Source organism: Fringilla coelebs (genome assembly GCF_963513975.1).
Source record: "Fringilla coelebs genome assembly, chromosome: 1".
NCBI classification, from domain to species: Eukaryota; Metazoa; Chordata; class Aves; order Passeriformes; family Fringillidae; genus Fringilla; species Fringilla coelebs.
Window position 1 is genome coordinate 132,926,994 of NC_140028.1, and position 21,588 is coordinate 132,948,581.

Below are 21,588 nucleotides of genomic sequence, written 5' to 3' on the forward strand. Positions count from 1 at the left end.
CTCTCTCCCAGACAGTACTAACAGCTCCCTCTTTCCCTGGTAAATCCAGAATCCCACAGAACAGAATACACAAATGTCTTTGTCCCATCACACTCCTGCGGAGATCAGTGGATGTTCTTCCACTAGCTTCTGTAGAAATCTGAATGGCTTAACCTTGGTAGAGGGCCAGGACACGTAAATCCTGTCCTGTAAATTTAGATCAGAAGACCATTTCTGTGACTTCCAGATTAGGAGATCTACATCTCCATTATAATACATCTGACTAACAGGATTTAAGCTTTATATGCAGTTAAGCTCCTTGGGGTTACAACCACTTGATTCCTAATTCAAACGAAGTAGGTGAGAATGCTCATAAACTGCTTTCTCATACTGTCATGGCAGCAAAGTCCTCATAGCTGCAATGTCATTGTTAGTCACATGGCAAAGGACAGACAGAGGATGTTCTCTACCTCCACTCCTCTCAAAGGTTAATGCCACAAAAAAGTCCTGTTCCAAAACACTGAAACATCTACTACTGGAACATCTATTTCAGGATCACGGTGCATTTTTTTTTCATACATATTGGTATTCTCTTGAATGCCCTGTGTTTTCTGCTCTTCTTTGATAAACCATTATTATTACTCAAACCTATCTGGGTTTTATGGAATATATTTTAAGAAATATAAAAAGGCTGTCTGGGTAAGAGTAAATAGGGGACCTCAAGATTAATTTGTTACAGGGGACCTCAACCTTATTATTTGTGAAATAATTCTAAATAAAAAAGTACAGTATTTGTAAACAGTCTGGTGTAATATGCTGAATGCTTATAGGAACTGACTTATACATGCTAAAAAAGAAATTTAAAAAATCAACTAGAACAAAGTTTAAAATACGTCTTTTAATTGATGATTAATTTCTACAGTGCTACAGTATTAACAGTCACTAAAACAAATATCTGAATCTATAGATCAAAAAAATTATACTTTTTGCAAATAAATAAGTTATTAGAAGTATCATATTGTGTTGCTTTCCTGTCCATGTAAACTTCTAATGATAACGCATTTTAGAAGAAATAACAATAATAAGCAGTTGCAGTGCATTTACATTATTAAGAAACTTGAAGTACAATTCTATACATATACATTCTATACACTTAGATAAATTTTTCTGCACTTACACTTTTACATGGCCATGAACTGAAAGGACATTCAAATACATTCGAGACCAAACAGAGAGGCAGGAGAGTATGAATAAAAGGACAACACGTTTCAGGTGGTACAACATGACACAGAAAGTACCGTACATCACCAGCCACTACCAGCTGCAGGCATGAAATTGACAGCAACTTTGTAGAGAGGCTTGGAGTCACCCAACACTCAGTTCTCCACAGTTCTCCCGGGACAGCTCTCAGTTCACTTGTCAGATGTGCTTTTGTGACCTAAGAGTTCTCTCCACCTGGGAAGTCATAGGGATGAATCAGCTGGGGACCTCTGCAGAGCTGGCACTGCTGAAGGCTCTGGAGACCCCAGAATGGCACCGGGGGCGCAGCGGTGCCTGACACCGACCCGAGAGTGTCACCCACCGCAGAGCTGTGCCCTCCTGGAAGCGAGCTCATGGAGCTGCCCTTGGCAAACTGAAACCTGCCCTTCAGCAGCCTGGCAGTAACAATACTGAAACTCACTTGAGCAAGAGAACACAGAGCTCTGCAGAAAAATGGGGAGTTGGTTCTTTAAACCGCCATTGTAACAAACACAGAATGAAACATTTTAATGGGCTACAGTTAATCGTCTATAAAAACTGCAGGTTCAGCATGAATTTAAATTGTAAATTGATAATAAATAATACAGTAAGTCTCAGTACATTTTAAAATATACATTATGAAAGAAACTTTGATTTTCAGAAAAGCTTTCACCTTCTTTGTTAAAAAAACCCACTTAAAAATCCTGTATGAAATGCAGCCAGTTTGCCTGCCTGAAAATTTTGATTTATGAGGCCCTACTGCCGAGTGCAGAACATTTATTTGTATTAACTTTCCTTTCTTTTTTTCTTTCTAAGGCAGATTAAGCAAGAGCTCGATTCAAAAATGTTAACATTATTTAAACTATTTTGAAATTATAAATTATTGTAACAATTGTGATTTGGGTTTATTTAGTAACCATACACATATCCTAATATCCACTGAAATAAGCTACTGTGAAGACCAAGAGTACAACAATCAGAGCAGTAGCTAGATTTAAAATGTACATTTTTCCATCTGGTCACAGAAAAGGCCTCCATGCATCTCTCTGTTAACTAGACTTGCAATCTGTTCACAAACATGAACCTGGCTAAATGTTATGTTCAATGGGAATGAGAATCAGCACCCTGCACCATTTCTCCAAGGCAGTTTATGCTGAACTGCCCTGTTGAGGTTGGTGTGCCATGCCCATCCTGGCAGACCTGTGTATCTCAAGACATGTAGGCTAACAGATAGCAAGTTACAGCTGACTGGAGTGGGAAAGCCCTCACTGTAACACACCCTCTGTGCACTGAGATCCTCCAGCTGATCCCCTGAGCTCCCTCAGCAGACAGCAATGACAGCACACTGAGCTTCCTCTCATCTCACATCCTGCAGGGTGGGAGAAATTACATCACCTACTGCTCACCACGGCCTCAGTGACCCCTTGCCAGATAACACAGAAGATGCAATACCTCAGCACCAATATTCCTTGCTGCTGCCCATGCCCTGAAGATGGAATCTGACCTCCAAACATTCTGGGCTGAGCTGTGAAACAACCCAATCTGTCCCAAAACAGCTTTTCACAGTATGTGAGTGCTGAGGAGAACCTCAAGAAACCCAGCTGCTTTCAGGTAGAGTTTATACAAAAGATGGTTTCTGTTTCTACCAATAGTAGGAAAAGTCACCTGATTAAAAGAAATCTCCCTATTTCTATATACTGCTATTCAAAAAGTTTCATAAAGCCATGCTCTATATGAATTCATTTCAGAAGGCCTGTATAAAACAGGTAAGAAAATACCTTTTTAAGGATAATTTGTTAAAGACTACATGAAAATATTAGAGATGCTGATGTTTGAATACATTCCTAATCTTACCTAAGCAGGAGGATTTAAATGCTTTAGAAAACTAGGAATATTGCAGAGAGGAAGACAAAAAGACAGATGTAAAAAAGAAGTTGGAAAGAGAGCACCATATGAAAATCATACTTAAGTTTTAATGTCCATTTGACAGGTTAATTAAATGTTTCAAGATGGTATAATGAAATTCAAATATAGCTACCTAGGATAAAATCGTAGCTCATCTGAAGTCAATAGTAAGAAGATTTTACCTGCAATTCTCACTATGTTTCAGAAGATATGTTAACAGAATAGCAACCAGCAACCAGACAAGAGGAAGAGGAAAAGGCCTCAAGCTGTGTCAGGGGAGGTTCAGGTTGGCATCAGGAAGAATTTCTCCATGGAAAGGCTGGTCAGGCATTGGAACTGGCTCCCCAGGGAGGTGGTGGAGTCACCACCCCAGGGGCATTCAAGAAGCAGCTGGACATGGCACTTAGTGCTATAGTCTAATTGATGTGAGGGTGTTCAGTCAAAGGTTGGACTTGGTGGCCTTGGAGGTCTTTTCCAACCTTACTGATTCTGTGAAAAGGAGGCTTCAGTGAAAGGTTTCAGTCAAAAAACAGGAGGAAGAAAACAACATGTTGCTTACTTTTTTTAGGTAAATGTCATGTAAACTAATCTACATGACAATATCTCTGGTCAATGAAACATTGAATGTGATACTGTGAGTAATTTTTAGCTTTACTTTTATTAATTAATTATTTAGCAAGACTTTTGTAGCTGTAAATCCAGTTTTAAATTGTATCATTACCTTGTACATTGTTGCTTTGTGGAAGTGCAACCCAAGACTGTAGCAAACAGTGTTGGTTTTTTTTTCATTTCATATGTACAAAAGGATATAAAAATAGGTCCTTGATTAACATATGATAATATCCTTAGGCCGCAATGAAAACAAATATATTACACTTTTATAGTGCAAGTATTTCCTTTAGTAAGAATACTATCTACAGGATACACTCATCTGATCAAGGATTTCAAATCCAATGCACTTTCAATGAATTGATAGCTATGGTCTTCAGTCAGCTGCCCTGACAGTAAAAAGAGACACAGAACTTAATCTAATCTTCATATTTCATCACACTCTTCTGTTTGCTAATGGAGATATATTTCCCAAAACTGCCAATATGTTCCTCATAGTTTATAAAACAGTACTGAAAGAATGTTGGACACATACAACTGCTAGTCTGAACACATAGTAACACAACTATTTTGTGATTCAGTGTTGTACATGTAATTTATATTTTAAACTTTTAATAATTTTAGCTGCATATAAAACAGAAGCAGTAAGTTAAATTAGAGCACCTTGTGTGAAATTTAAGGAATATAAAGATTACACCTTTTAAAATTTATAGAAACACAACTGTTCTGTCTCAAGTCCACTATGCACCTGTCACATAAAAGGAAACTCATTTACATGTAATGAAGACATACATAAATATCACAAATCCAAGGCACAACATGGAATTTAAAAGTTAGGGATATAGCAAATCCTTGCTTTTTTCTTAAATTACTTGATACCCCTTATTCTGGCAAACCTACAAATTTCAAAAGGCTGTATTATCATAGTATCATTGAAGCTAAAAATGGAAACTGCCAATTCAAATATGGCAGTCTCTTGCCAACTTTAACTGAAACCCTTCCAAGACAGTGCATGCATTGATAAGCATTACTGTGTCATTCCATAATTGATCTAATCAGTAGGACCTTTCTTCTGATATTCATTGGCTCTTTACCTTGTTCCAAATTCAGCACAGCTATACCTCCATACTTAGAAAAGCTCTTCCATGTATTTATCATAGAACAAAGAATTACACATATTAGCAACTCAATCTTTCCGACTTCCTTCTCACTTCAACTAGCTTTGTTATTGTTCTCCGAGCTTTCAGAAGATTATCCAATTCTTCATCCCTGAGGTAGCCAAAACATAAGACTGTACTCCAGAAATTACCTCAGCAACCACAAGTATTCTGATTTACTGCCTGATGCAGTTCTTCCACATATGTATACACTTCTTTTGACATCAGTGAAGCCAGAAACAAGACAGGTTTGCTACCTACACTTTCAAGGCTTCATACCACATTACTCCATTTCAATCTTCTCTCTCTCACTAAGTATCCAAGTTTCCTCAAATGCATCACCTTTTCACTGAATCTGCTAGGCTGTTAGATCAAAATCTTCTCATTTGTTGGACCTCTCCCACTCAAGTATCACATTGTATAATATCACCTCTAACTTCAATCAATATACCGTAGATCCTTCCTGCAGATTACTGAAGACATGAAATAGAATTAGGTCAACACAGTATAAACAATTAATGGGGAGGGAGCAATTAAAATTGCCCAATGGGATGAATCAAAGCATAATTTATATTCTAAGATGATATTTTAAATATATTTTATCCCACCGAGCTATTGAAAAGAAGTCAAATATCTCACCATAGCTACAGATTTTCAATGCAATACTGATTTTTCTGCATACATACTTTAAATGTAGAATAGGAAACATGCTGACAATCAGCTTTGCTCTGCAAAGGAGTCCCATTCCAGCCACTGATTAGAGAAAGGAAGGCACAACCTGTCTTTTCCTCAGCACAAACTTTTAACCAGTTAATATTATGTCTATTACCCTAAGCATCTTTAAAATTACAAATGAAAATACAGGGAGGTCTAAGTTTGCACTGACAATCAAGAATTCAACTACTTTCAAAAGCCTTCTGGAATTCTGCATGTGATACTGTAATTCAAAAAATGTTAAACAATATGCTACAGTACTTATAACTGGAAAGGTATTACTTAATATAAAGCTTAAATACCATTCAATTCACCTAGTCTATGAAAAACATCATTACCTAGTTTACACTCTGATTTCCAGAAGATTCATTTCAGTACAACTTATCAACTCTTCTTCTCTTCTTGATAATGACAACAGGTCATAACAGAACTTTCAGAACAGAAGGCACAGTAGCCAACTACTCTAATTTTTAAAGCTACTCATCAACCTATTGAAAATAAGAAAATATTTCTTTGAAGAAATCAACAATTAAAAACCAAAGTGAATCTGAGGATGAAAAGGTAGGTCTCAAAATATATTAATTGCAAAAATAATACAGTCCACAGGCACAGGCACAGTTGTTTATTCTTGTTCCATGTTTTAAAACTTGGACTCAGAAAAATCAGAGGAAGTTTTGGATCTTTACCCTCTCTTCTTTTCCCTTCCACTAAAAGCACCATGGTTACACAGCTTGATTCAATCGTCCTTTTCCACAATCACTTCTCCATGAAGCACCCTTCTTCTCTGCCGCAGCATGTGGAAGTAGAGTTGTGGAAATACTTGATCAAAGCATAAAAGAAAGCAAATTAGATGGAAAAATTCAACAGATCACATAATTTTTTTAAAACCACTATTTTACAGAATGATGAACTGAGTAAAAATTATGGCAAACAGTGGTTGAGTTGATTAAGGTGAGTAATAACAAGTCATGAATATGTGATTTAAAAAACAGTAATTATTCAAAGCTCATTTGTCCCTGAATAAATACGCTGTGTTCAAGGAACTTCACTCCCAACAGTCTCCTTGTAGAAACAGGACTTAACCACACTCTGGTAGTGCTTGAAGACTTCAAATCTGTCCTAAGCTTTTTTGAAGACTTGGAGGAGGATGCAAATTTACCCTATTTGTTCAAGTCTGAACGAAGGAGATCCCTCTTTGCTGTCCCTCTGTCATGTATTTTATTATTGTCCTACTGACAGAGTTGACCCTTATATTTAATGGCTAGAAAACTGGATTTATTCCTGAAGTGCTGTTACATAAACAGATGTAAAACTGTTAGTAAGTTATCACACCTTAGAATATTTTTTGTGGACATAAATCTCTCTTGTTGGCCTTCATGACTTCTTGGCACAAAAAAATAAGTGCATGTTCATATTGTAAAAGTTCATATTGAAGGTTGCCTTCTCAAATGAATACGTTTCATGAATGCAGATCACAGACCCTTTAACTTCAGTTTTCCTGCTTTTCAATTTCTCTCTCTAATCTGCTCCCTCAATGTACTTAAAAAGTATTTTAAAATATTATATATTCTATTATCTAAAATATTACATTTGCCTAGTTTGGTCTAGCCCTATTCATGGTGGAATATCTAGTATATCAGGTTGCTTTCTCCTTGTCTTCGCTGCTTAGGTAGCAGTGGAGGTAACACTGGAAGTGAAAGATACTCTACTGTTACCTCCATGGTTTCTGGCATGCATAAGTACAAGGACAAACTGATTAAACCAGGGACTGCAGATGTTCAGAGAGGTTGGGGGGGGGGGGTGTTTGATTTCTGTGAAAACTAAATCTTACAGAATACTGCTTCAAGTTTTCCTGAGCACACTTGAATGACTGTTTTTCCAAGGCAAATGGCTATTAGTAGTAAAAAGCCACAGGAAATCTCTGGCACAACTTGCCAGAGTCATTACTTCAAAGTCATTCTTCAAAGTGGGAGAGGCACTAAAGAAAGTCCCAGCGACACAGTTACAGACATATCTGTGTGTAAGCAACAACTGTTCTTACTTTGTCCAAGTCTGAGAAATAATTTTAGAATGTTCATTGAAATTTTTAAGACGGATTATGTTCCCAAGCAGGTAACAGGACAGAAAATTTCAGCCTAACCAATTAAAGCACAGTAACACTTGGAACAACTGAAAGCAGGCTCTTACAGTAGAAAGTGTTCAGCAAATTTTAATACAGGTAGTTTTTATAGCATTGCTGAGGATTTATTTTTATGATGTTAAATTTTTTCTACAGTTAAACAGTACTTACATGGTACATAGGAGAACATGACAATAATAAGGAAGTAATAGTAGTCAAAGGAGACGTTGTATTTGTTGGGAAGTCTCAGTGAAAACATTCCTGTTTTCTTCACATAGGGTAAAGCAGCATATATGGTTAGCAGTTCACCTGCAACTCCAGCAGGATACAAAACGATAAAAAAGTTGTATCTGCATTGAAAAATAATAACAAAAAAAACCTTGTGAGAAACACTCCATAAACTTAAAATTTTCTCTTGTTATTATTAGTGGCACAGCAATGTATTAAAGTAGTGCCTGCACCAGAATCAGGGATCACATCCTAACTTGACACAAAATATCAGTTTCAGTTACTTTCAGTAGAGTTGCTTAGATTGTCAAGAGAATGCATTCCTCAGTGCTTTGTTTAAAAACAGTGAAGTATCAGAACATTTTTATCTCTAAGAGACAACCCTCAAATTTTCAGCCTCCGATAATGATTATTTTTAAATGTACTATTCTTACTCCTGTTGTCACTGACAGGATTCAGACAGGGCTGAATCTCAGATGATCCTACATATTTTCATCACTGTGCACATACACTGGGTCAACTATATGTACTACAAATTGTTTGAAGATAATGACAATGTTGAAATGCATCAGGAGCTTCTTTTACTCACTACATCATGGGAATACTACATTTACCACTAATGGAAATTGGAATAAAAAGAGAAAAGAAAATTACAGTGCCAGAAACTTATCAGATCCATTTTAAAGTGAGAGGGTGTTCAAATAAAAGGCAAAGCATCAAGCTGAAAGAAAATGTGGTTTGACTGCCAAAGGCCACATAGGCAGTGACAAAATGAAAATTGTAATCAATAGGCTATGTGCTGTCTTTTCACACAGTGCACCACGGATATGCAGGTTCTCCTATGGAACAATTCTCCAGTTTGTACAGGGAACAGCAATGAGAGCTATCACACAGAGAGAGAGGTACAGTGTGCACTCCCTGACCAAAAGAAATAAGATCCAAACCAGCAGCAACTAAGCATGAAATCCTCCTAGAAACAGAAGAGCTTAGAAGACTCACGGATGAGGGGAATCACAGAATAGTTCAGGTTGGAAGGGACCACAATGAGTCATCTGGTCCAACCTCCCCACTCAAGCAGGGTTATCCTAAGGCACATGCAACAGCATTGTGTCCAGATGGATTTTGAATATCTCCAGTGAGGGAGACACTGGATTGTCTCTCTGGACAATCTGTTCCAGTGCTCAGTCACCTGCACAGTAAAGAAGTTCTTCCTCATGTTCAGGTGGCACTTCCTGTGCATCAGTTTCTGCCCTTTGCCTCCTGTCCTATTGCCTGGCAGCACCGAGAAGAATGTAGATTAGATAAGAAGGAACTAATACCTTACATATTGTTTGTCTCTATGCAGTTATAAGCTAAAGATCAGAAATTCCATCTCTCTTGATACTGAATTCATGCCCAGTTCTGCTGTTTGTTTATCCATAAATCTTGAAGGGATATTTTAGACTCTATGAAAAAATAATATATTTTCAAATGTTTTGTTTATATTAATATTTCACCATATGTCTCTTCAGTGAGAAGGTTGGTTTTCCCTACTGTCTATATTAAGGAAACAAAATTCTGTTATTCAAGGCACACTGACATGATGGCAAAAATTATTATCTGTCAATGTAATTTGTTCTGAGTCCATTTCTTTTTCTGAAGTCTGTATAAAAAACTACTGATGATAGCCAATCTGACTATCTTTAAGTTTGTCATTTAGTGCTTAAACAAGTCTCTCACTTAGGCACTAGCAAAAAGGAAATGTTTTACAAGAGTGGACATAAATATCAGACATATCAAAGAAGCCCATTAGAAGCATCAAACCTGCATTATCTATAAAACAAAAATAAAGGAAAATAACAAACTCTTTTAAACACGAGTCGCCTGTACTGAATGTAGGTTAGATATTCTTCTTCTAAACATAATAAGTCTGCCTTACATGTATTTTTCAAATAATGACTACATAGAAAACTATTCCAGTTAAGTCTCCTGATAAACACACACAGTCTCTACAGTGTATGTGATCTAGTGGCCAACCTTAAGAATGCTTCAAAATCAAGACAGTTTTGATTTGCAACACAATTTTTGTGACCTAAACTACAAAAGCTCTGATAAAGCAGAACTTCTTATAAAGTAATAATACAGATTGAGTGACAACAACTCCCCCATTTTCAAAAAACTAACATCCACAAAGACTAGCACATGTGCTTAATTTTGGGCACTGTATTCAGAGCATCGTAAAGAGTCATACCGCAAATTAAAAGATGAGATAAAATTAAAAAGATAGAGAAAAAAAATTAGAGTAAGTGAAAAAAAAATTGGAGTAAGTGAAAGCAGAGTTCAAGCTGTGAGACACAGAAAGCAAAGAAAAAACCATACTCCAAAAACCTCAGCTAAAATGTTTTTAACATATTAAACCAAACAACAATGATCCCAAGTACAGAAAGCAACTGACTTGCACTTTGCTGACACATAACCAAAGCTCAAACATCTGCTCTCCTGTGTGTTAGTTCAGCGTGCGTGAAACCAACATGCACAGAATCATGAGAAACTCAAGTGCAAGACATCTCCACCTGGCCCATTTAATGAAGTATGGCAAATGGTTGAGCAGGTTGAATGTGTAGAAGGAATATCGAGTAATCTCTGTCACAGTCCATACGACCAGAAAAAGAATAACGCTCTCCTCATTCTGGATCTGCAGAAGTATAAAGAACCAACATTTTCTTCATCCTTAGGCCTCTTTTCTGTGCAAACTGCAACAGACTTCTCTTTAAGATATATAGAACAGAACTAATACCTTGTAAAGAAAGAAAATTTTGGCACAAAAGTGATATGCTGAAACCATTACCATGCACAGTTCATTACCATATGTGATTACTAACATACAGACATTTGTCAACTGAGCAATCATCATCCATTATGCAAATATCAAAATATAAAACCCTATAATTATGCTTATTCTTTCTCTTTATTCTCTACCTACATTCCACCAGACTTTCTAACTATCCCTCTTCTGTTTATTGTTTGTATTCTTGTTTATATTTTTCCTCCTCAAAACAGTAAGAACAACAAAATGCTACAGGAGGTATGTTTTTCTCATAATCACTTTTTAATCATCAGCATTTCACTACTCCATTTCCTGGATTTTCTCTTACTTTTTATCTTGCTTCTTCTTCAATACATAATGTACGTCTCCATGAAACTTTAGACAAAAAGAATTGCTTTATATAACCTACTAACTGGAACTTGGTCACAGAAGATCAAGTTTGGCAGACTTCAGGGAGCTCTAAGATAGTTGAGGAGCTGGAGCACAGATGGCTCTCTAAATGAAGAGTAGTTGGTAGATCAGGAGCTTTGGGTAAACTCACTCAACAATCCCCTGTAAGATTTAAGTTCTGAGTCATTAAACTGCCTCATCAGTAACCAGCCCATCTCTGCTGTTTCAAAACACCAGTTCTTTTTCACAATGAGAGGACAAATAAACAAAAGTCCCCAAATACAAAGAAGGTACCTGGGGATCTATTACAAACACTACCTTCTGTGAGGAAAAATTACACACAAGTAATTTTCTTTCCTTTAAGAGGGGAGAAATTTTGTAATACACTTCAATGCCTGAAGGCTGAAAAGCTCCAGGGATGTCTGTGAAATAGAATAAAGCAACACAGGTTTTGTTAAAATTATAAAAAAGGGAAATGATTTTTCAAAATAAAATGCAACATGGTGACAAAGCTTAATATGTCTCCAAGATGCTGAAAATCCACAACTCTGACAAAAGTCAAAAAGAATTTAAGTGCTCATAAAATCGCACCCTCAATGTGTCAGTCAAAGAAGGTGCAATTTTAGCAGAAGGATCTCACCAATATCATAAAGAAAATGGAGACATAAAAATAGCACCAAAATCACAAACAAATAGCAGCAACTGAAGTGCAGAGACACCCAAACAAATATGCAAAGGTAAAGACAGAATTAGGCTGTTCTTTGCCTCATGCAATTAGAGACAAACATTGATAACTCAAACTTGGATTCATGTCACAGTGCTAAATCCAAGCAGAAGAGCTTTAAATAAGTATGCAGAGAATTCCTATCTGCTGCCTTGCAAATCTGCAGTCAAGTGGGGAGGTCTGGCTCTGGCTATTATCACTGACGTGCCTCTCACCACCTAAAGTGACCCTGAACATTCATGCCTGCTAAGCAATGACAGTGTGAAATACAATCAGACATACATTTAAATGTATTTCTTCTTGGACACAGCTTGGCCTACAGTAGTGTAGATAGAGGAAATAAAAGAAATTGCAGGATATGTTTAAGATTTAGTCCACTGCAGATAGTAAAAAAGGCAAAATGCAGTGTTACAGTCTATCTCACATGTAGATATTCAATATAAGAATCTTGTTAATCTTTGAGACATTTTGCCTTACAGAAAAATATAAAAAGTTAGCTTACACGGAAAAAAACCACCCCAAACCAACCAACCAAACAAAAAAAAAACCAACCCCAAAACAAACTGAAAAAACAAACAACGAGAAAAAAGCAAACAAGTCCTCTTGCAAAACGAAATGAAGATTTGATAACTGAGGCAGGTGCTAGGATAATTCATCTGCAGAAAGGCCTATGCCATCTGCTGGTGAGACAGTTTAATGGCTCAGCTTTCCAAGTTCTGAAGAAATTCAGGAGCACAAAACCTTTCACTTAATTTTTTTATATGCCTTTCATAGAAAGCACACCTCACAAACTGAACCTAACGTCCTACCTACTAGTTGTGAACTGCTTGCTTCATTCTACTAATGGATCACTAACCTTACAACAGCCACCCAAAGCCAGGCAAATAACCACTGTCATTTACACAGGTCCTTAAGTGCCACTGTGACACACTGGATGTCATCAAATGTTAAGATTACCATAACATTAAAATTTCGAGAAGGTTTCTAAAAAAATAGCAAAATCACAACCATGTTTATCCATGTGAATTCAAGACATAAATTTAAAGACATAAATTTACCTTTTATTTAGATTAATTCAGCAAGTGCTAATTAAAATTTTTGAAAGGGAACTGTTAACACTAGGGTAGTTTTGCTTGTAAATAATAGGAATAGTCATTGATTTAATTTAGGCAGACCACAGAAGGCACGACTCTGAAAACACTGCTGATTCACAGCTACGACCCAGACTCTGTCTCCTGGCAAGAATCACACAAATTCTATTTTGTAACCGTAACTTCCAAAATATGTAAAAATTCTCTACAGGAATAGAATGAATTTTTAGCTTGGTCTTCCTTGTGAAATGAGAAGGGTAGTAATAACTTTTCCTTAAAAGCAATCCAAACGTAATTTGCTCAGACACATACCTGTTTTATACTGTGTGCAATGAACCACACCATGAAGATTCTTGAACTCACTTGGACCCCAGTCACAAGCACAGATGTGCGAACTATTCCTTAAAAAGAGAAACATGTTATCTCTGCTCCACAATTCATGTTTTAACTAGCTACAGGAGAAACTAAAACAAAGAACTCACCAATTGCACAGTGGATTACCTGTAAATAAAAATAAGTCAGAGGTTACTGATGTGTGGCATGTTACTAGCTACCCTACAAATATGGCCTTTTGATATTAATATAAATCTAGGCTCAATTCTGGTTTTTGTCTCCCACTGAGAATCTTAAAAAAAAATACATGGCAGAGCCCTGGCAATCAGTGCTGGGATGGTCTCAATATCTCAATATCTGAGCTGTGCAAATACATGAAAGACATTTGTTTTTCAATTTAATTGTAAATATTAGACATTTAAATACTTACAAAGCACTTTATTCAACTAGTAAGCTTCTCTTCCTTTACCTTATTCAAAGAAGAATTTTACAGGACAGTGAAGAGGAAGTCACATAAGGAACGCTAAACACACAGCAATTTTAAAATATTCTGCATTTATTACAGATTAATAACATTATTATACTTTTGTCAATGACAGCTACAAAGCTTTAGATAAAATGTATTTTCTGGTCAGTAATGTTTAGCAAATGAAGTGCTTTTCATTATTTTGGCAGTTTTGAATAGAATTACTTACAGTGGAAGTTTAACATCACAAAAGCCTATATGCAGCTGGTGACATGATTTTAACAGTTTGAACTAGAGATGTTGTAGGCAGATTGAGAAAAAAAATTAAAATGGAGGTAGACATTCTTTGCTGTGCCTGGGAAAGAACTGCAAATGCTCCATAAACCCAGCAATAAAGCTTCATTCCACAGATGTACCAGAACTGAGACCACTACTGCACAGTTTGCAAAAGTATTACTTAAAGAATACTTTGCAAATCTTGCACAGACCCCACTGCAATGGATTACATGGGGTGTGTGAATCCCATCTTGAAATAAGCAGAAGCAGGAAAGGCACAGAAGGATAGTAAGTCCAGTATAAAGAATATATTCTTTATATATATTCAATCTCTGAGATGGTGATATCTACTACACTAGAGGGATGATCTGCTGGCTGTTATGCCTTCAAGACTTTGCCTTTTGCATTAAAGAGTCTCAAATCAAAGCAGTTCCCAGGCACTGATTTAAAGAAATATTAGAATTAAGTCTGAAAAACACATGCTGATTTCTTTCAAGTAATCACCTTGTCCCACCCCCAAAACTTCATTAAATAATAAAGTAAAAAGGACTTTTAGTACTAATATAGTATTTTTTATTTTAAATTCAGGATAATAATGTGTTTTGCCTATGATATGCAGCATCCAGTAAAGCAAACTAATGTTTAAAATTTACCTCAAGCAAAGCAAATGTCTGGAAAAATTTAAGCGTCTTTTGAACGCTTCTGAATAAGCCTCTATGTGTTCCTTTCTGTATATAAAACCGCACCATGGCAATACCTAATACCAGCCACCTATAAAAGAAAGAGAATGGATACATTTCAAATTAGAATTCTAAAAATATCCATCCATCATAAATAATTTAGTAGAGTATTTTTCTTCACAGGTTAACTTTGATTCTTCACTTGTTGGTGTTCTTAGATCATCAAAAAATATCTTTAGACATAAATAGTATATAATATTATGTAAACATTACACTCATCTCTTTACTTGGAAAATAATGGCAATAACTTGCTGCCTTCCGAGGACTGACTTAATTGAGGGAACCCCCCAAACCACCCATCCATCAGACTTTTCTCCAGCAGTGACTACATATTTTAATGTAAATTTTTATGTATCTATTAAATCCTTATGCATCTTGACTATTAAATACTGTTATTTGAAACCACATGATGAGCTTGGCACTGAAGTCACTGCTTGAGTTGCAAGTTTGTCAAAGTAAAGGACTGGAATTTATGCACATCAGTTTTACATTTTTCATCACTCAGCTCGACTCACTGATTTCAGGACTGACTAGTGATCTTAATGCTCCTATTTGTCCAAATGAAGGTATCACTATAGTTCTGTTTTCCAAAGTGTTGAGAAGTGTTTTAAAAGTTGACTTAAAAATCAGACTCCAAAGTGCTGAAAGATGGATGTTATATGCTCCTGTCTTCAAGAAACATATTTGACTAGCACATTTGAAGGTGTTGGATAAATTTATTTTGGTTTTTTTAAGGAAACTGAACAATGATGCCAACTAATAACCCTTCTAATGTAAAGAAAGAAAAAGAAACCCTATCTTTTAATCATAGTAGAATTTGACATAAAATTTAAATTGAAATTTAGAATGGAAATTGAGATAAAAAAATAAACATCTAAATTGTGGGTTGATTCCACCACATGCCCAGACTCTGTAAAATAATCCAAGGCATGAGGAATTCCCTCCATGTAATAAACCCATTTTTATATAATAAAGATTTTCAAAACAGTGTACTATATCTTCCTTAATCATGGGATTGACTGGGTAGAAATGGACCTTAGAGAACATCTAGTTCCAACCCCCTCTTGGGGACACCTTCTACTAGACAAGGTCACTCAGGACCCCGTCCAACCTGGCTTTGAACACTTCCAGAAATGGGGCATCCAGGAGTTCTTTGGGCAACCTCTGCAAGTGCCTCACTACCCTCTGAGTAAAGAATTTCTTCCCAATATCTAATCTAAACCTGCTTCCTTTCAGTTCAAACCCATTATACCTTATTCTATCACTACAGGCACTTGTGAAAAGTCCCTCTCCAGCTCTCTTGTGGGCTCCCTTCAGGAACTGAAATTATGTCACCCTGGAGCCTTCCATTCTCCAGACTGAAAAAACCCAACTCTCTCAGCCTTTTAGACCTATTCCACGTTCTTAAAACATCACATTAGCAAGAAGACTGAAAACTTCAGGTTACAATCCAAAAAAACTAAGAAAGTACAAAAATTCCTTAACATAGATAGGCAGAGCAAGAGCTACGGATGGCTATTTTGAGAGGTAAAAATAAAAATGAAAAATGACAAAGATTTTAGTTTAATGTCTTCTCTGAAATTGCTGGGAACAATTACTCAGTGCTTTCATTCTCCACAAAGCCATGGCAAGTATATTCTGCAGCAACATGAACTCTGGCTAAGGAAAGGCCCAAGTGACAAAGCAGAAGGGCTTCAGAAACACTCAGAGACAGACTCAGAGAGATTATAAACATTCAGAGAAATATTTACATAAACATTTTGACAAATATTTAACTCATCCTCCTGCAGTCCTCCCTGAGCATAAGGTATAGGCTAGCACTGGAAACAGCAATGTTTGTTCAGACCCACTCTGCTGTAAGATGGTGAGAGCCGCCTGGATCCTGGCAGCTCCCCGCTCACCTCGCACGGCACGGACCTGTGTCAGCCCCTTAACAGCTCCTGCACGGCAGGCACTGCTGTGCAGCCGCTCGGTGTGCCCCATTCCAGCACTTCATGACAGCATTTCAAACTCACATAGAGTTAGTCAGGCTTCCCCACACAGCAGGAATGATTCCCCTCTCTGATCCCTTCTACTTTAAGCCCGTGAATCTGATCTGTCAGCGCTCCAAAATTTTCCCCTGCAAGTGTTACTTAGATTTTATAATGGATTTTAAATATGAGTGCATTTATTTCAGGTTGTCTCCAACCACTGTGGAAACAAAGAATTCCTGGAATATCACTGGAAGTCTTTCACAGTGGAGCTGCCTCGTTTTACAGTGAGGTGTTTGACAAGAGGAAGGTGATAGTGAGTTCCAGCTGGCAGCACAAATGTGGCAGCAATAGCTCTGTATGTGACTTACACTGAGAAGTCATAATATATTTAACCTAACAAGGTATTTTCTACATCTCATTCCACAACCGAAGCATAATCATTGCAGAGAGAAATAATCTTGGACTACACTCAGAATCAAAGATGGCAAGTGTATTTTTCTTAAAGGATTTTTTATGTGGACATAAATTTCTGTAGATAGATTTATTCAGCTGTCAATGCCTTTGACTTTGGATCACAGGAAAGTCCTCGTACTGATTATTACAAATCACCGGGAAATGGAATACACCTTCTGTAATAAAGGCAGCATCTCCAGTTGGGACTTTCAGCAAAACTGGGTATTGATCTGCCATTTTAGTCCCTTAAATCTGTTTAGAAACAAAGATAAGCTGCAGGTTTTTTTATTAGAATGGTTGTTAACATAGAGTTATTCATTAGTTTGTTAAAACAACAGAAACATTTTGCTATACTGCACTACCTGGACAACTGGACAAATATACTGTTCTAGTAAAATATTTATCCTGCGTAGTGTCTCTGTTAAGTATACCTGTATTTCAAAAATGTATTTTTCTCTTAAATTGTACCCATAAATGATTATTAGAATTTATTCCTACCTCTTTTTTTTTCTGTTTCCACATAAAAAATCCAATTTTGTGTGTCTTGATTTATTTTGATATTAATGGAAAATGAGAGAGAAGGAAGTGGGAGATACTGATGCAGCACCTAAGGTCAAAACTAATATGGTTTGATAATCTTTTAGAGACATATAAAAGTCAGTGGCAAGAGTCAGTGTTCATTAACAAATTCACACATGGAGCACAAGACTGGTAATTCAATGAGGTAACATTAACCTCACGTAAAAGCACTTTTCAAAAGTGCTGCAGTAATATATGAACAGACTGTAATACATACTCAAGATTCGCAGTTGCTAGTGAGAAGAAAGCCATTACGATCACATTCCTGGCTTTCTCCAGCAATGCTTGAGCTCCTGCCCCAACTGCGGCATGTTAGCTTTACTCTATGGGATTCAAAGGGCAGTGAGACCACCCATTAGTAAACAAAGTAAAACTGTTCTCATGATGACTATCACACTAGAAGTTGTACATTCTTTCATTCTTAGCTTTCTTTTAAACACGTGGAAATTAATAGGTGGAGGCTTTTTCCCCCAAGAGTTAGTGAACAGTGAAAATTTTCAAGAAGTGAGAATATGTTCTTCGAGCACTAACAACATAAACCTGTCCTTACGATCTGTTATTCAAAATGCCCTCTTTCCTCACAGCAAAGCCTCGCAGCACGGAGCACAAGCTCAAATGAACCTCCCGGGCTACCGTTCTGCCGCCCCCGGTCCCCGCTCATCGCTCCTGCCCGCGGGCCGGGCTGCCTTTGGACAGCTCTGCTTGCCGGGAGCCGGGGCGGGCTCTGCTCGCTCACAGCCAGGGCACCGACCCGAGCGCGCCGCCCCTCACGGGACCCCGGCCCTGGAGCCCCCGGCGGCACCGAGGAGCGCTGTCGGCTCCCCGCGGGCGGCCAGCAGACCCGTCCGCATCCGGCGAGGCCGGGACGCGGCTCCCCCGCCCGGCATTCCGGTCCCGGCTATACTTAACCTCCGCGGCGGGCGCGGGGTGACGCGCCGGCGGCTGGCAGCGCTGCACCGTATTAGGCAATGCTCGGCAGGCGAGGAGAGCCCCGCTGCCGGCAGCTTCCCCGCGTCCCGGCTCTCCCGCCCGGCCCCGCCGGGCCCCCGCCTCGCCGCCCCCGCTCCGCGCCCCGCGGAGGCACCGCGCCGCCCGCGCCCGCTCACCCCGCGGTCATGGCGACGTTGTAGAAGATGAGCCATGTCGTGGCCAGGACGCCCAGCTTCTTCTTCTTCTTGCCGTTCTCCTTCTCCTCCACCGCGCCGTTGCCGCCTCCGTCCTCCTCGCTGGACGCCATGGTTCCCCGGCCGGGAGCGCGGCGCGCACGGCGGGGAGGAGGGGCTCCCTCCGCGGCGGGGCTGGGGCCGCGCTGACAGCCGGACCGGGCGCTGTCTCTCACCCCATCTGTCTTCCCCGAGGGCCGCTGCTGTCGCCAGCGGCTCACATGGCCCTGCGCGCTCCTCCCTCCGCGCCGCGGGTCTCCCCGGGTCAGCCGGAGCCTGCGGGGGCTGGTGAGCCTCCATCGGCGGGGAGATCCTGCTGGGATGGTACCTGGCGTCAGGCAGCAGCAGCGGGCACAGCCTACCTCAGAAAAAGTGTCAGAAAATAGCGCAGTTCTTGGAAACACAGAAATAGGTGTTTGAGACTGGGAACACCTGGGAGTCTGGCCAGAGATCGACGGGTGGGAATAGGCCCCCACCTCAGAGGCCAAACAGCCACCTGCCAGGGTGACCTCGACAGTCTGGTAGGTCTCCATAAATACCACCCTCAATACATGAGGAAGACTAAGGCTCCCACCTGAGAAGGGGAAATTTCTTCCTGGGTGCTGAAGAGCACCCAGGTGGCAGACTGAAGGATGAGTATGCAGGTTACCTTGTCAGCTCTCTGTGCAAGTGTAAATGGAAGCTATGCCAGCACAGGTGACATTGCTGGGACTGGCTCTGGAAGGGGGACAGCCTTAGCCTGAGCTAATGTGACATGATGCTTCAAAAGTGTGGGCTGCACCCACTATCTTGACACCTGGCACAGTCCCTGCTAGCCTGGGGATGTAGGCTCCTCATTTCCACAGCTAAGCATGGTGACCATGGCCTCTCTGCCCAAATACCTCAGACACAGGCATATGCAGACAGAAGGATTCCAAAACTGGGTCAGGATATCTTTGAAATGCTCCTTGTTCAGCAGTATTTAAAGAGTCCAAGTCTATCTACTTTAGAATGGAGTGGGTATTTCAAGGCTGAAGACACCTGGATGTCTCAGGTCGAGGGCCTTCATGTAAAGATAAGCAGATGTGCCAAACAAAACCTAAGTCTCCCCCTCCTCACTAAAGCACACCAACAAATGTTCATCTTTCAGCCTCAAAACACACACCCACTGGCAACAGCAAATGTATAATGTGAGAATGAGTAGTTGGCAAAAGAGCACATTATATATGTTCTTAGATTACACTAGGTACCAATATTACACATACACAGATGTTTTTTGTGTTCAAGTGATAAATATAATCCAGTTTGAGAATCCTGTAGTTAAAAAATCAAGACAAAGAATTTACACACAGGATTGAATGACCCAGCTCAGAATTTTTTCCAACACAGGTTAATCTGAGCCTACATGTCGTCTCAATGTGACAGCTATAAGTTGATTTAAACTTTAGTTTTCAAAAATATTTTCAATATTTATTATTTTAATTCTGGATATTCCTGCTATTTTACTTACATGTTTTCTCCACTTGAATTCCTCTTCTTTCTTCAAACCATTCTATTCTCTTCATTCCATTCACTTTTGGCTTTGACAATCTAGTGTTGAAAGAGGCATCAAAAATTAAACACATATTATGAGTAAAGTGGTTTTTTACTCATTTGATTTTGTCAATTTAGGAATTCATTAACTGATGAAGACTCTCTTAAATTATGATGCATGGAGAAAGGCATGACTCAATCCAATTTTTAATATCAGTTAGGGGCTTTTTTACTACTTTTAGTTGTCCTTTGCCACATTTCTTTTTAGATCTTTCTACAGCAGATTTGAGGCAACTAATCTATTTTCTTTCTGAAGTAAAAATTTTCCATTTTTAAATCCCTTCTTGGACGTTTTCCATGCTTTTGATCAGAATCTTTTGAAATTTGATAAGCAGTTTAATTCTCATCAGTTTCAATTTGATAAGCAGTTTAATTCTGTATTACTTTCCTTCCTTCCCCTATTTATTTGCTCAGATTTATTGATTTTGGGTGCACACATCTGTAATGATGACTGGGTTTGTCTTCAGTTAATGTAGTCAATTCAGAACTTAGGGGTGAGGATAAGTGTCTCAATGTGTTTGCTCTAATATTGTGGTTACTATTTATTAAGCTTACAGTTTCTCTTGCTATCACACCAGTCATTCATCCAATTGATGAAAACTTTCTGAATAACCCCATAATCTTTTCTTGGATTGAAATAAACTAAACTTTTTGTTACATTTGCAAGATTTGTCATCCCCATTTGGCTGTTTCCCAAACATTTATTAAAGTATTAAGCACAAAACATATTGCAGAACTTTCATAAACACCCCACTGCCGTAAATTTGCTGTAATAAAGTTGCTCCTTCTTTCTATTTCCCATGTTTTAATCCATGGAGATATTTTATTCCTTAATCTGTAACTACTTCATATCCTGGATAGTTCCTGTGTAACATTTTTTCAGAAGCATTTTCAAAACATATTTGTTGTGTTAATCCCGTTTTTTTTTTAATCTGGTTTTGTAATTGTATGTTCCAGGAACTGCAATTTATTAGTTGAAATGTAATTTCATTTTCATAAATTCCTACTGTTATTCTTTAAACCATGATATCTGTCAATTACAATGTATATATTTGTGGTTACTCGTCTGTAT

General features: G+C 38.4%; 1 protein-coding gene across 3 annotated transcripts; it reads right to left on the reverse strand.

Annotated features, from left to right (window-relative positions):
- Nucleotides 1–904: 904 nt before the first annotated feature.
- On the reverse strand, nt 905–19,117 carry HACD1 (3-hydroxyacyl-CoA dehydratase 1). Of its 3 annotated transcripts, none has more exons than XM_084211017.1 (7): nt 18,888–19,117; nt 14,690–14,807; nt 13,444–13,462; nt 13,274–13,356; nt 10,503–10,624; nt 7,894–8,072; nt 905–6,422 (listed from the first exon to the last, which is right to left on the reverse strand). In XM_084211017.1, exons 1-7 carry the CDS (start codon nt 19,016–19,018, stop codon nt 6,340–6,342), a joined length of 735 nt encoding a protein of 244 aa, XP_084067143.1. In that variant the 5' UTR covers nt 19,019–19,117; the 3' UTR covers nt 905–6,339. The 3 variants fall into 3 exon arrangements, with proteins under 3 accessions (XP_084067143.1, XP_084067142.1, XP_084067144.1); XM_084211016.1 differs by having other exon boundaries at nt 13,274–13,362; XM_084211018.1 differs by lacking the exon at nt 18,888–19,117 and adding an exon at nt 17,999–18,366 and having other exon boundaries at nt 13,274–13,362.
- Nucleotides 19,118–21,588: the final 2,471 nt, after the last annotated feature.

What these genes read in the sequence shown, in the direction of transcription:
- HACD1 (XM_084211016.1), bottom strand. Translation starts at nt 19,018, where the DNA reads ATGGCGTCCAGCGAGGAGGACGGAGGCGGCAACGGCGCGGTGGAGGAG. An exon ending in AACGTCGCCATGACCGCGGG is followed by an intron (nt 14,808 to 18,887) that starts GTGAGCGGGCGC and finishes TTTCTTTTATAG; the next exon opens with GTGGCTGGTATTAGGTATTG. An exon ending in TACTTCATTAAATGGGCCAG is followed by an intron (nt 8,073 to 10,502) that starts GTGGAGATGTCT and finishes TTTTCAATGCAG; the next exon opens with ATACAACTTTTTTATCGTTT.